Here is a 16115-nt window from a genome sequence, read left to right on the forward strand (position 1 = left end):
CTGTGTGCTACTTGGCTTAATCTCTTTGACCACTGCAGATATTCAATAGATAAGGGGAATTTAAAGTAGATAAACGTAATATCAAAGTTAAATTAATGACTCGTGAAAAGTCTACATCTCCAATTTATCTCTGAGAGTCAATCTCGGTCACAAAGGCAGCTTATGGAATATATGTGTGTAATTTAAACAGAAAACCGCAAAAATGACGGAGATTTAGGGTGACTCACTGTCCTTGATACATCGAATTATCACTGATCTCGGGACCCGTGTGTATTACAAACATTATACTGAGTGCAATCGAATTTTCTTTCTTTTTTCTTGAATGTAACAGTAATTACATTTAAAAAGTGTGCATGAAGTCGGGAGGTGGTGCTCCCCGGGGGTGGTTTCTTGGTGTTTAGCTATCATTGCGGTATCGTAGAAAATTAGAAAATCAATGGAGAACAATTTCTTAAACAAGTGGAAAATAGCGATTAGATCTAGATTCATCAGAAATGTAACCGAACCTGACATTTTTTGAATGTCTGCAGATCTATATATTTTATAAGAAAATTCTCATTACATAATTTTTATCTCGATATCAAGTTTATGTTGAAGTACTACTTTAAATAAAAAAAGGGAAAAAAAAAATAAAAAAAAAATAAATAAAAAAAAAAATTAATGACTGGGATAGGGATGGGTGCAATCGACCTTAACAATATAATAGCTAAAACTCTCAATTCTTAATAGTATACCCATATTTTCTAAATATTATATGCAGTCAGCTTCTTAATCTAAAGGAATTAAAAGAAAATATTAGATGCTTTTTTACATTTTCTTGCTTTCGAGTCATCAAAGATCCAGAAACTGGGGAGATGGCGGGGTGGGTGGGTGGATGGGGGTGTCCTCTTAATTTCCAGATACCACAGTGGTCATTTGTCTTGACTCCAACCCATTTAAAAAAAACTACCCCCCTCCCCCCAAAAAACGCCACCAACAACCAAAACAAAAAAACAACAACCCAAAAACAAAAACAAGCTGGCACAGAAAAAAAATACACCCCCACCTAAATTAGAATCAAAAGAAACCCTAAATCCCACATAAAACCAAATGAATCAGAATGATACTGTCGACAACTCAACATCACAACGAAAAATATACGGATTGAAGTTTTAGTAGGAAGCGAAGTACATGTAAGCCATGTAGGATTATTCCGGAATTTAGACGACCTACTCCGATTCTTAAACTATATACTGTAGTAAATTTAACTTCAACACAAGAGAGTTTAACGAAGAAACTGCGATTTTTAAAAATATTTTTAAATTTGCTTGTATCTTTCCAATATACTCAAAATATTATTTATTTGTAATGATTGAGTTTGAATTAGCAAGATTCATTATTCCTCAATGTCAAAGAATGGCTGAATTAAAAATACAGGGTTAATCGGCAGCAACTCTTAGAACAAATTCGGATTGAATTGAGTATAATGGCAAGTTACATTGAACCAGATGAGGACCCATCTCTTCATAGACTGGAAGGATCCGATGGCCAGAAGGGTGGTTTAATCATCATGAAAAAGAAAGCATGTGGTGATGATGCACACACTTTTAAAAAGCCAGCGTTACCGAAAGTTTCTTTGCTCGGTTTAGACAGACTAGCCAAGGAGAAGCGCAAAGCGCTGGAAGAGGAAGACATTGGGAAAAAAAGGTCTAAAGTTTCATCATACAAAGACGAGGTTGATGATGATAATGAAAGTGATGATGATGATGATGATGATGAAGCAGATGAAAATCAAGATAAAAGTAAAACAGATAAAACAAAAAGGTAATCTTATTCTTTTAATGTCATAGAAACTTCATGTTGAACATTCTCCAACACCCTTGACAGCTTTTTAATATCATAGAAAATGGTATGTAGAGCATACTCCAACACCTTTGGTATGCTTTTAAATACTTTATTGCTTTTAAAGAGAATGTACTTATTAACCTTCATATCTGTATAAACCAGATAAATGTAATCACTAATCGCCTCAGATTTTATTTCACAGGGATCATGCTTTTCTTATATCACACTGGGACAATATGTAAAGACCTAAGATTTCAATACCCTTTATCATGTCCCACTGGCTTGGGGGAAATCCCAGGATGGTATTTAATGACATTTGACTGTCATATTATCACTGCCTCTTAGAAAACAGCTGATGAATCATTAGGCAAAAAAAAAAAAAAAAATAATAACATACTTGTTTCTTGTTACCAAGGCCAAAACTCCAGGTAGGTATTTTTAAAAACTATTATTTTTAAGCTTATTTAGAGGGTATTTTAGGGAACTTCTGAAAATAGACTTAAACTAAGAACTAAATAACAAGAGCTGAGTGAGTGAGGGATGGAGTCAATTACATCGAAAATGTAATTATAAATACTTTCAATGACATTTAGAATTTTATTAATTACTTGCAATTACAATGGCATTGATTTTAACCAATGTAATTAATTACTTTGAAGAATATAATTGAATACATTTCAATTACTGAAGTTTATTTCAAGAGTAGCCTTTGCTTTGATTCATCTTCAAGCTTTCTGAGAAATTCTGCTAAAAATCTGGCTTTGAAATTTCCAGCTGTATAATCCGGAACATAAAATTTGTCCAATACATCTTAAGGTAGCTCACTACACTAAAGCTTACACTCTTTATGACACTACGTCACAAGATGGCGATTTAAATGTTTTGTGAAATTATTTGTATTGATCGATTTGTTTGTCAAAAATCGTAGCTCAGTTTTTAAAGCATTGGGCTGGTGAACAACAGATCTCGAGTTCAAATCCGCTAGAGTCTTTTGTTCATATGTATTGAAATAATTTTTTTAAAAAATCATGTTTTTATCCAAATTTTCATATTTTCTGCCTTTTGATATACTTATGATATATCATCATATCTTTTATGATTAAATCAATTCGCACTGATTTGAGAAACTATTTCTGGGTGTAGTGAGCCACCTTAAGTCAAGTTTTGATTTGAGTGAAGTAGAACTCTTACTCAGGTATTTTTTCTACCTGTGCTTTTGTTCTCAGGTATGAGAGGGGTTCACCCCTGAACAAAATTAGACCTTCACTTATAGCCCTGGGCACTGTGGCCATTCAGCATCAAGTATATAGATTATAGACATTGAGACATCAAATTATTGCATAAACGCCCCATGACAAGCAGTGAAATAGTCTAACACCATTATTATCAGACAATTTCATTCCATCATTTTCAAAGTTTTAAGTTTGAATAAAGAATGTAATTGAAAAATAGTCCTAGTAATTGAAAAGTAATCCTACTAATTGAAATATAATTCAAAATACTTACTTTTTTGGAATGTATTTAAATATATTCAATTACTTTGTAAAAATGAACTTAAATGCAGCTAATTAGAATTACATTTTTCAATTACCCCATCTCTCAACAAGAGTTGATTGTGCATAAATTATAGATGACAGTGTCAGACTTAAGAGTTAAGAAATCAGACCCTGCACCACAGGTGTTGCATCACATGTGTAAATCATTCGTTTCATAACTGGGAGGTCGGGAGTTCGAGTCCTGGTCATGCCGTGGCCACATCAAACCTAAGATATAATAAAACATAAGTAGTGATTACTCCTTCTCCATTTAGAAGTGAGAATTTCAGGTCTTTCAGATATGACTTTAGAAACAGAGGTCCAGCTTTGTGCTATTGACCATGAATATTTATGAAAGTATTCGAGTTGATAAAATTTAATGATGTTATCACCGAGTTCTTATTGTGATGACTGCATTCTTTGAATGCAGGGTTTGACACTAAGGCACGTCTGACCGACCGAGTCTACTAAATGATAGGTCCGGTCGGGTAAAATGTCGATTTACTAGTCCGACTGGTCGTGTTGAAAAATAAACAACACAGCAGGGTTAAGGTGTCCCGAGTAAAGTTAAAACAAACATCATAAAGTGTACCTTCATACTATATGACGTCACAATATAAAAGTACGTCACAACGTACAGGTCTATAGTTGTATTGCGGGGGAAATGTCATAATATTTTCTCACTATTTTTTGCTGTTATCTAGTGTTCAAGGTGTATGTGTTTAAATCTGTCAGATGATTTTTTTCCCCAGTTTTCTTCGATAATATATAAGTCTCATACTTTTATATATAGTATGTGCACGAAAGACTGTAAAGTAATCTTTACATCACTTTGTGACCTTGATATCGCCCCGATGTGTATAGTCATTTGGAATAAAGAAAACCAACGCATGTACATATCAACTCCGTACAGGTGAAAGATGACGATATTTATTTCGATCAAGGCATATTCAGAAAGGTAACTATTTGCAGATTTAGGATTTTGATACAGAAGGTACAATATTTTGCCTTGTTTAGATACAATTTGGATGTGAATGTGGAAAATGACCAACATTTGAATTGAGATTATGGAAATTGCTATAGTTGAGAGGATATTGTACCGATCACTCTTTCAATTTACCATATCAATGTCGACATATCAAGCCCAAACTGCAAATGATTTGAGTGATCTTTCACCTGTACTGAGGTGATAAACAACTAAAAGTCTATCGGATAAAAATAGCTCTACATCACTTGTATGACGATGTAATAGTTAAGCAAAGGATTTCCCCACGTGATACAATGTTTGTTTATGTATTGACAAACGATTTTTACTAAAAATATGCGATGCTTGAAAGAAATTTACTTTTATATGAATATGCTGTTATTACTTGTTATTTTACTTGGGACACCTTAACCCCGCTGTGAAGAAACTTTACTTTAAACCGTAAGATATTTTATTCTTAACTGTAAAGAGTTTGCAAGCAATCTTGAACCGTGTGATGGAATAATCTCTATTTTAGTTCTAATAAATAAGTCGCGGTTGGAAGTGATGTTTTACGACATCTACTCGATGTTAATTTTAAACAGTTAATTTGAATTGACTATGTGTTTATCAAGTTAATAAATTATGTTGTAAACAGCTATTTATTGGTTTTGACATATGTGCGGGAATGTCTCTATATTTAAATACGACTTCTCGTCCTCAAGGAAAGATGTCCCAAGAGAAAAAAAAAAAAGGTTAGGAAGAAACAAAGCAGGGCTTATGAAATATAAATTAAACAAAACACCGGTTGAGGTCATTTTATACTAAATAGACTAAAGAATATCCGTGCCGGGTAGAATTTAAAGAAACAGAAAATGTGTTTGAAAATCAAATTGAATGACGAGGCTTAAGATATTTTTGAGACAATTAAATACGTTTTGGTTCAAACTTAACGTTTGTCATTTAAATGAAGTATCTAAATATGGAGAAACTATCAGTTTTTTCTGGAAAGTTGGTCAGGGCTAGTGAATATAAAGTCAGGTCTAGTAAAAATCATTAGAAGTAGCCCGACTGGTCTAGTGCTCAAAAAAGTAAATGTCAAACCCTGGAATGTTAACCAAAGTAACAAGGCTAGCTCCTATGCCACTGGGAGCTACCATTTGTTTGATTTATAAGCTAACCTGGATCAAAAGTAAAGAAAATTCTGATCCGGAAATTATGTGACCCATGGACCTCTTGTTTCCTTGTGTTTTATATTTCTAATATATGCACTGTGATACAGTATTGCGTAGCACATGTAAAAAGAAATCATGCCAATATCTTGTGTTGTAATTTAGGAATTACAGACAGACTCGAGTTGACACACCATCACATCCAGGTGGTGTTAGTCGAGAGGCTCGCGAGAGACAAGAAGAGAAAAGACAGCGGGATAGAGACAGGGGAATGCATGCCTCCTCCAAAGATCGGCACCGAGGGGAGCGGAGGGAAAGAGGTAAGTCTATCCAAAACAGCACCGAGGGGAGCGGAGGGAAAGAGGTAAGTCTATCCAAAACAGCACCGAGGAGAGCGGAGGGAAAGAGGTAAGTCTATCCAAAACAGCACCGAGGGGACCGGTGGGAAAGAGGTAAGTCAAAAATAGCATTAGATAAGTTCTATTGATGTGGCAATAAAAAAAATTCCCATATCAATCTAACCTATTTAAAGTTAAATCCAACGTAAGATTTATATAATAAAGAAGTTGTTGAACTGATATTGGTGAATATTGGCACTCATTAGGTGTGAGAATTCTCTCACAAGTTCACAAATTTTTTCAAATCCAACTTATGACCTTATACTTCTACTTTATTATGCATTGAAACTATCCTTCTGAATTTGTTCTGTAACAGACAGGAAAAGCTCGCGAGATCGAGACAGACACCGTGACGACAGAGAAAGGAGACGTGACAAAGACCGTCGCCATGGTGACCGAAGCAGCAGAAGTCATCGTAGCGAGAGAAGCGACAGAAGTTCCCGAGAGTGGGATGAGACACCGAAGCGGTTCAGAGACAGCCCTGCCACTCCAGATATCCGAGTCAAAGGTATTCATCATATTTCCAGTTATCATCAATAATTTTCTAAAATTTGTTGTAATACAGCTAATTATGTAAGTAGTGAGTAGGTTGGTAGGTAATTTTTGCCTTTTATTGGTCCATCACTTATCAAAGCCGTATATCTTCAAGGAAACAAGTTGACATGTACTTTACATCAACATTCAGTAAATTGATGTTCACTGCACAAGACAACTGACTCCGTTTCAAGTTTTGGCACCGTATTTTGAATAATATGTTGTTCAGATTAGAAAAAAATGAGACTAGAAAACCCAAACAAGGATTTAGTAAGACAGATTTGGACGAGTTGGTTGTGTTGCAGCAAACCTACAGTTTTTTATGAATGGCCCACCAGCATCCCCATTTTATCATGACTTGACTTAATTCCTTCTCTCCTACTGGAGAATAGAACCTCAAACATGCATCCTCCAATATATCCTGTCTTGAACTGCTCTTGCAGTTTTATTTTACTATGAAGATCGTTACAAAATATTTTTTTCTCTGAACTCTATGTGCATTTTTCTTCATTGGTTGTTTCTCAAATCTGGCACATGTACATTCGTTCTGGTAACTTTTAAAAGAATAACTTGTAGTTTTTATTTGTTGAGGGAGTGGACTATCAGTGTTTTAAGAACTTGTGTCCAATCCCTAGTTACACTTTAACAACAATAAAAATTTATCCAAGCCATTTGTTGAGGAGGCACTTTCTTTCCAGACACACCTTCTCACGCTAGCTGGGAAGATGATGATGATTCCACCCCACTGAAACGATCCAGCTGGGATCTTCCAACTCCGTCCAGTCGTGACTCAGACGACAGGAGTGAACGGGGATTTTCTTCCTTTCGTCATCATAGTAAAGACCACAGGTGTGTGACTTTTCAATCAAAACTAGTGCACCTGTAACACTGTTACCAACATAGTAAAGAACATAGGTGTGTGACTTTTCAATCAAAACTAGTGCACTTGTAAACACTGTTAACAACATTTAATGAGTGCACCTGTAAACAGTTACCAACATTTAATGAGTGAGTGAACCTGTAAACACTGTTACCAACATTTAATGAGTGCACCTGTAAACACTGTTACCAACATTTAATGAGTGCACCTGTAGACACCGTTACCAACATTTAATGAGTGCACCTGTAAACAGTTACCAACATTTAATGAGTGCACCTGTAGACAGTTACCAACATTTAATGAGTGCACCTGTAAACACTGTTACCAACATTTAATGAGTGCACCTGTAGACACTGTTACCAACATTTAATGAGTGCACCTGTAGACAGTTACCAACATTTAATGAGTGCACCTGTAAACACCGTTACCAACATTTAATGAGTGCACCTGTAAACACCGTTACCAACATTTAATGAGTGCACCTGTAGACAGTTACCAACATTTAATGAGTGCATCTGTAGACAGTTACTAACATTTAATGAGTGCACCTGTAGACACTGTTAACAACATTTAATGAGTGCACCTGTAAACACTGTTACCAACATTTAATGAGTGCACTTGTAGACAGTTACCAACATTTAATGAGTGCACCTCTAGACACTGTTACCAACATAGTAAAAACCACAGGTGTGTGACTTTTCAATCAAAACTAGTGCACCTCTAAACACTGTTACCAACATAGTAAAGAACATAGGTGTGTGACTTTTCAATCAAAACTAGTGCACTTGTAAACACTGTTAACAACATTTAATGAGTGCACCTGTAAACAGTTACCAACATTTAATGAGAGCACCTGCAGACACTGTTACCAACACTTAATGAGGGCACCTGTAGACACCGTTACTAACATTTAAAGAGTGCATCTGTAACAGTTGCCAGCATTTGTTGTTGCATGATTATAAAGCTTTTAGTTACTGTGTTTTCATCATTATTTGTTTAACACCATCTTTCATTTTGTTTTTGTGCTGAGCTGGATCATATAATCTGGACAGCTTCCCTTACTAATCCCCTGTCAGTGAAGCTGGACGGGACTGTAGGTTTGCACTCCATCTGTCCACCAGTCGGTCAGTCTGGCAAATTAGTTTATGCTTTCAACACTTTTTTCGTCATGCTTATTGATATTCCTTTGATATTTTGTACATTACTTTACTATGTACAGATTGAGTTCAAATTCTGTTGTGGTCCATTGATATTTTGCTAAGTTATGGTCCTTGAACTTTCAAAATTAACTGAAATATTCAGTTTTCTGCACTTTTGTCCATCATGCTTGCAGATATTCATTTCATATTTGAAACATTGCTCTACCATGACAAGTTACAGATCAAGTTTCAAGTTTGTTCAGGTCCATCGATTTTTTGCTGAGTTATGGTCCTTGGACATACATATTATGAAATTTGAATCTGTCATATATGGCTTTTGTTTTATGGGACCTAGTTATTCTTGTGCATAAACTGTTACATATGATTATTCACACAGAATATTGTGCAGACAACTTAACTTAGGGCTGACAGAATGCTTGTTATTTTATCTTTTAAATAAAAGTGACTTAATTGATTTCTTACAAATTTATGTACAAAATTATGGTTTTTGGAAAACCAGGAAAGTTGATATCTACAAAAATTAATGAAACCACAGTACTTTAACAGAAGAAATGATTCTAAGCAATGTAATGGAACTGAGAGTTTCAAACAATATTTCAAATCCTTTATAATTATACTCCCCCAAAAATTTTTCTGTCCATCCATTTGTCTGAGCTCATATCTCCTGAATTTTTATCAGAAATTGATTGTAATTGATCACAAATATTCGTTGGCACAGGAAATTTTGGCCAAGTATTTTTTTTTGGAAAGGTCAAGGTCACTCAGAACATATACCTTATATGAGGAAAAAGTTCCTTATTTCAACAGTTTTGAACAGGTATTGATCATATATCACACAGAGATAAGTAATAGGCAAATGGCTTTCAGACAAAGGTCATACAAGGTCATTTTGTAACTCAACATATACCTTGCATATAAAAAACCCTTCATTTCAACAATATTTTAGCAGTTATTGATCATTTCGTGAGACATTCGTCATATGAAGTAGTTCATTGGTTAGATGCAGTTTGGGGAGCATCATTAGTTTTACTGAGATTCTTGTTTTAGGAAAGATTTGATACTATATACAGGGAAATTATTTACTCATATGCATTTAAAAATGATTTCTCCCCATTTTAGATTTGTCTAAAACTTTTCTTGGCTATTTTGAATTAAAGGGTAAATTTATGTCGCAGTTTTAAATTCACCTGTTTTGGATAAAGCAGTATTGAGCATTGAAGAGATTTTTTTTCTGCTTTAGGAAAAGGTCAGATGACACACCATTACCCACACCCTCATACAAGTATAATCCCTGGATGAAAGACAGAAAGAAAATATCATACACACCTCGAACTGATGGCAAAGGTAAGTCTACAGTGGTGGCACCACGTTAGTAGTACATCACATTTAGAAGATAAACCGACAGTAGTGATGTCACATTAACTGACAGTAGTGATGTCACATTAACTGACAGTAGTGGTGTTACATTAACCGACAGTAGTGATGTCACATTAACCAACAGTAGTGATGTCACATTAACTGACAGTAATGGTGTCACATTAACTGACAGTAGTGATGTCACATTAACTGACAGTAGTGATGTCACATTAACTGACAGTAGTGGTGTCACATTAACTGACAGTAGTGATGTCACATTAACTGACAGTAGTGATGTCGCATTAACCGACAGTAGTGATGTCACATTAACTGACAGTAGTGATGTCACATTAACTGACAGTAGTGATGTCGCATTAACCGACAGTAGTGATGTCACATTAACTGACAGTAGTGATGTCACATTAACCGACAGTAGTAGTGTCACATTAACTGACAGTAGTAGTGTCACATTAACTGACAGTAGTGATGTCACATTAACTGACAGTAGTGATGTCACATTAACTGACAGTAGTGATGTCACATTAACTGACAGTAGTGATGTCACATTAACCGACAGTAGTAGTGTCACATTAACTGACAGTAGTAGTGTCACATTAACTGACAGTAGTGATGTCGCATTAACCGACAGTAGTGATGTTGCATTAACTGACAGTAGTGATGTCACATTAACTGACAGTAGTGATGTCACATTAACCGACAGTAGTGATGTCACATTAACTGACAGTAGTAGTGTCACATTAACCGACAGTAGTGGTGTCACATTAACTGACAGTAGTGATGTCACATTAACTGACAGTAGTGATGTCACATTAACTGACAGTAGTGATGTCACATTAACTGACAGTAGTGATGTCACATTAACTGACAGTAGTGATGTCACATTAACTGACAGTAGTGATGTCACATTAACTGACAGTAGTGATGTCACATTAACTGACAGTAGTGGTGTCACATTAACTGACAGTAGTGGTGTCACATTAACTGACAGTAGTGATGTCACATTAACCGACAGTAGTGATGTCACAGTAGTGATGTCACATTAACTGACAGTAGTGATGTCACATTAACTGACAGTAGTAGTGTCACATTAACCGACAGTAGTGATGTCACATTAACTGACAGTAGTGATGTCACATTAACTGACAGTAGTGATGTCACATTAACTGACAGTAGTAGTGTCACATTAACTGACAGTAGTGATGTCACATTAACCGACAGTAGTGATGTCACATTAACTGACAGTAGTGATGTCACATTAACTGACAGTAGTAGTTTCACATTAACTGACAGTAGTGATGTCACATTAACCGACAGTAGTGATGTCACATTAACCGACAGTAGTGATGTCACATTAACCGACAGTAGTGGTGTCACATTAACCGACAGTAGTAGTGTCACATTAACCGACAGTAGTGATGTCACATTAACTGACAGTAGTAGTGTCACATTAACCGACAGTAGTGATGTCACATTAACTGACAGTAGTGATGTCACATTAACTGACAGTAGTGATGTCACATTAACTGACAGTAGTGATGTCACATTAACTGACAGTAGTAGTGTCACATTAACTGACAGTAGTGATGTCACATTAACTGACAGTAGTGATGTCACATTAACTGACAGTAGTGATGTCACATTAACCGACAGTAGTGATGTCACATTAACCGACAGTAGTGATGTCACATTAACCGACAGTAGTGGTGTCACATTAACCGACAGTAGTGGTGTCACATTAACTGACAGTAGTGATGTCACATTAACTGACAGTAGTAGTGTCACATTAACTGACAGTAGTGATGTCACATTAACTGACAGTAGTGATGTCGCATTAACTGACAGTAGTGATGTCACATTAACTGACAGTAGTGATAGCACATTAACTGACAGTAGTGATGTCACATTAACCGACAGTAGTGATGTCACATTAACCGACAGTAGTGATGTCACATTAACCGACAGTAGTGATGTCACATTAACCGACAGTAGTGATGTCACATTAACCGACAGTAGTGATGTCGCATTAACCGACAGTAGTGATGTCGCATTAACCGACAGTAGTGATGTCGCATTAACCGACAGTAGTGATGTCACATTAACCGACAGTAGTGATGTCACATTAACCGACAGTAGTGATGTCGCATTAACCGACAGTAGTGATGTCGCATTAACCGACAGTAGTGATGTTGCATTAACTGACAGTAGTAATGTCACATTAACTGACAGTAGTGATGTCACATTAACTGACAGTAGTAGTGTCACATTAACTGACAGTAGTAATGTCACATTAACTGACAGTAGTGATGTCGCATTAACCGACAGTAGTGATGTCACATTAACCGACAGTAGTGATGTCACATTAACTGACAGTAGTAGTGTCACATTAACTGACAGTAGTGATGTCGCATTAACTGACAGTAGTGATGTCACAGTAGTGATGTCACATTAACTGACAGTAGTGATGTCACATTAACTGACAGTAGTGGTGTCACATTAACCGACAGTAGTGGTGTCACATTAACTGACAGTAGTGGTGTCACATTAACCGACAGTAGTGATGTCACATTAACTGACAGTAGTGATGTCACATTAACTGACAGTAGTGATGTCACATTAACTAACAGTAGTGATGTCACATTAACTGACAGTAGTGATGTCACATTAACCGACAGTAGTAGTGTCACATTAACTGACTAGTGATGTCACATTAACCGACAGTAGTGATGTCACATTAACTGACAGTAGTGATGTCACATTAACTAACAGTAGTTGTGTCACATTAACTGACAGTGGTGGTGCCACATTAGTAGTACATCACATTCCCCATCACATTCCCCATCATTTATCAGCAGATGAAGACCAAATCATGTGACTGACGTGTAATCATTGGAGCGAGTTTGTGTTGTTTTGTATGATATGTTATGTAGCATTCTGCTGAAACATTTCTTCGCATGAAAAAAATTTGAATGCAGGTAAAGTGGACCTTGAGAAGATGACGGAGGAGCAGCGCGAGGACTGGGAGACGGAGCAGAAGCGACTGGATCGGGAGTGGTATGGAATGGATGAAGGCTACGATGACGAACACAACCCATTCTCTGGAATGTCCTCCGAATATACCAAACGAAAGGAGGAGGAGGTCGAGAAGAAAAAGAAAAAGAAGATGACCGCTAGGCAGGCCCAGCATCAGAGGGTTAGTGTGTACATGTATAATGAATAATTAGGATTATATATCTGCTGGTGGGTGGAGGAATTTTGATCTTGACACATTTGTCTATATGTCTGTCACAAACTGTGATCTATATTGAGTGACTATAAAGTTAAGTATTGCCGATTACTAAAGATGTGCCTCAAGCCAAGGTCGTATCACCAAGGTCAAAGCTATCAATTTACTATGAATTTGTAATAACCCATTATTTGAACAAAGATGTATTGTTTGGGAGTTTACATATAGATTTATGTAGTGAGAAAGTTTTACTGTCAATGAATCACTTAGATATTTTGAACAGAACAATCAACATAAGATATCTTGAACAAGAAAATAAACTTTCGATATTTTGAACAGAACAATGAACTTAGATATCTTGAACAGAACAATGAATATAGATATTTTGAACAAAACAATGAATATAGATATTTTGAACAGGGCAATGACCTTAGATATTTTGAACAGGACAATAAGCTTTGGATATTTTGAACAGGACAATGAACTTTGGGAAACCAACAGAATGATGAGGAGTGGAGTGGTGGTCAGAACAAATTTTGATGAGGATTTCGAAGAGGACAACGAGGCCCGGGTTCACTTGTTGGTTCACAACATTGTCCCACCATTTCTGGATGGCAGGATCACATTTACCAAGCAGCCTGAGCCTGTCATCCCCGTCAAGGTAACGGGTTTGTACTGTACAATGTTATACATGATGTCGTCCGTGACAATGTATAGGTAGTACATGCACTTTACATGGTGACATGTCCTGAAGAAATTCTACGTACATTCGTTGATTTTTTTAAATCAGTTATGTTTGAGCTGGGTGACTCAGAGATTTTACATGAATCATGTTTTAATTGGGGCAAAGATAGGTTTTGCATTAATTATGTTTGGGAAATAGATAGATTTACATTGATAATTCATTGAACTGGGTCACAAATAGATTTTACACTAATTATAATGGAATTGGGTCACAGATTTTACACTAATTATGATGGGACTAGGTTACAAATAGATTTTACGTTAATTATAATGGAACTGGGTCGCAGATAGATTTTATGCTTATTTTAATGGAATTGGGTCAAAGGTAAGTTTTATGTCAATGATTGGGTCTTGAGTAGGTCTTAACTGTCATTGACTTTTTTCAAAAAGCTTTTTTTATTTTTATGCCAAAAATTTCATATGATTATGAAGACAATTTATAAACTGTTGTCATCTAAGCTCATTTTAGAAAAGTTTATAAATCAAGAAATGCATTGTTTTCCTAAATATCTGCCAATTTTAATCAAGAAAAAAGTTTTATTTTCAGTCGTTGTTGACTCTGAATAATTTACATATACATGTATTCAATTTATTCATTGTGCACCTTATTTTAATAGGACCCTACCGCAGACATGGCCCAGGTGGCCAGAAAAGGCTGCGCTGTAGTCCGCATTCACCGGGACCAGAAAGAGAAACGGAAGGCCCAGAAAAAGGAGTGGGAACTGGCAGGGACAAAAATTGGTGAAATCATGGGGGTCAAGAAAGAAGAAGAAAAGGTTAGAATCTGTAGATTCCTTATTTTACGTGAGTACCTAATATGGCGAAATTATTTGTATACTGGTGTCAATACCTGTGAACATTAATTTGTGTGTCGTCTGTTAATCAAAAATTTGTACACATATTTAGCAACAGAAAATTAAAAGCGAGTAATTCTATTTCACAAGTGATGGCTCTTGCCAAAATATGCGATGATACATTCGTCGCTTACATTTAAGAATCTACAGTATCCATATGTTGGTGAAGAGTTTTGTGATAATTTAAATAAGGATGATGCTTTGTTTTGAAGAAAAATACAGTAAAACATGGTTACAGTGAACATGCATATAATGAATTCACGTTTACATTGAAGAGAATTTCATTCCTTGTAGTTTTAAATGATATCAAGAACTCATTGGATATAACGAATTACATTTATAATGAATCCCAGTACTTCACTATAAGTGTACTCATTTAGTGATATAAAAATTCTAATGAATGTTAAATTGTATAACTACTTCGGTAATTGCTGTTGTCATTCTAAAATCAAAGTGTAAACCACCGCATTGGTCTGGAGGTAGAGTGTTTGTCCTGCATGATCCCGGCCACTACAGATCTTAGTCGTTAAAACATGTAGTGACAGTTCCATTGCCAAATGCTCGGCATCAGTTGTGAATGTCACGGGACCTTGGAGATGACTTTAAAATGGATGTCCTGTGTCACAGTAGATGTGGCACGCTAAAGAACCCTCACTGCTCAATGACCTTAAAGGACATATCTTATGTTTTCAAAGTATACAATATTACATGCATTTTGTCTTCTTTATGCTTATAGTAATTAATTCTAATAGTTCGTTCGCCGAAATTTTGCGATAATTAACCACAATACCGACTTAAATCTAAGCCCCGATTTCAAAAAGTCAAGTTAATTAGGTAGGTAGTCACGTGGTACTGTGACGTCACATGCGCCCTTCGGATTGTGAAAGTACTGCGAGATATTATTAAAAACTCAACTTTTAGGGGCCTAATTAATTTACCATGGGCAACATTTAAATCGATGTTGATAAATTGTCCGAGTTTTATATGTGTTCGCCACCAGTGCACACATATAACGATGTAAATACCCAAATATAGCGAGTAAAGCGTGTATGAAATCGTCAAAATTGTGAGTAAATAATGTTTATATGGGTCGCTGTCTACAAACTGTTTGGGGATATTATTCCTTTATACATCTGTAATTGGCGCTGTTTTTCTAAAATAAACAGTGCAATCATTATTTATTTTTGGATTAGACAAATTATGATACGTTAAATTGTTGACAACTAGGCCCCATGCCAAGCTATTGTCACGCGTGCATTTCGGAAAGAAAGAAAAAGACAACACACACACAAATCAATAAAAATATTAAAATTTAAAGTGGTAATCACATTATTTTATTTTGATAAAGCAATCTTATTACTATTTTTGACTTGTGATCTGCACGTCTTTAGGAAGTACGAAGTGGGAACACGGCGTTATAGCCTACTGACGCACTCAAGATGCTACGAGT

The 16115-nt window shown here is 35.9% G+C and overlaps 1 protein-coding gene across 4 annotated transcripts in view; it reads left to right on the forward strand.

The window, feature by feature from the left end:
- The first annotated feature begins 1146 nt into the window (after window positions 1-1146).
- LOC125660880 (pre-mRNA-splicing factor ATP-dependent RNA helicase PRP16-like) overlaps window positions 1147-16115 on the forward strand; it is a 47746-nt gene continuing 32777 nt past the window's right edge. Inside the window, exons 1-8 of one of the 4 annotated variants that reach the window (XM_048892701.2) lie at window positions 1147-1803; window positions 5661-5815; window positions 6210-6401; window positions 7126-7276; window positions 9708-9811; window positions 12817-13034; window positions 13543-13728; window positions 14429-14587. In XM_048892701.2, coding sequence (XP_048748658.2) covers window positions 1466-1803; window positions 5661-5815; window positions 6210-6401; window positions 7126-7276; window positions 9708-9811; window positions 12817-13034; window positions 13543-13728; window positions 14429-14587 — 1503 coding nt within the window. In that variant the 5' untranslated portion in view covers window positions 1147-1465. Of the gene's footprint in view, window positions 1804-5660; window positions 5816-5839; window positions 5860-5893; window positions 5904-6209; window positions 6402-7125; window positions 7277-8394; window positions 8432-9707; window positions 9812-12816; window positions 13035-13542; window positions 13729-14428; window positions 14588-16115 lie in introns of those variants that run through there. The other 3 variants (XM_048892715.2, XM_048892712.2, XM_048892707.2) reach the window with 3 other exon arrangements.

This window comes from Ostrea edulis, chromosome 1 (assembly GCF_947568905.1).
Source record: "Ostrea edulis chromosome 1, xbOstEdul1.1, whole genome shotgun sequence".
NCBI lineage: Eukaryota > Metazoa > Mollusca > Bivalvia > Ostreida > Ostreidae > Ostrea > Ostrea edulis.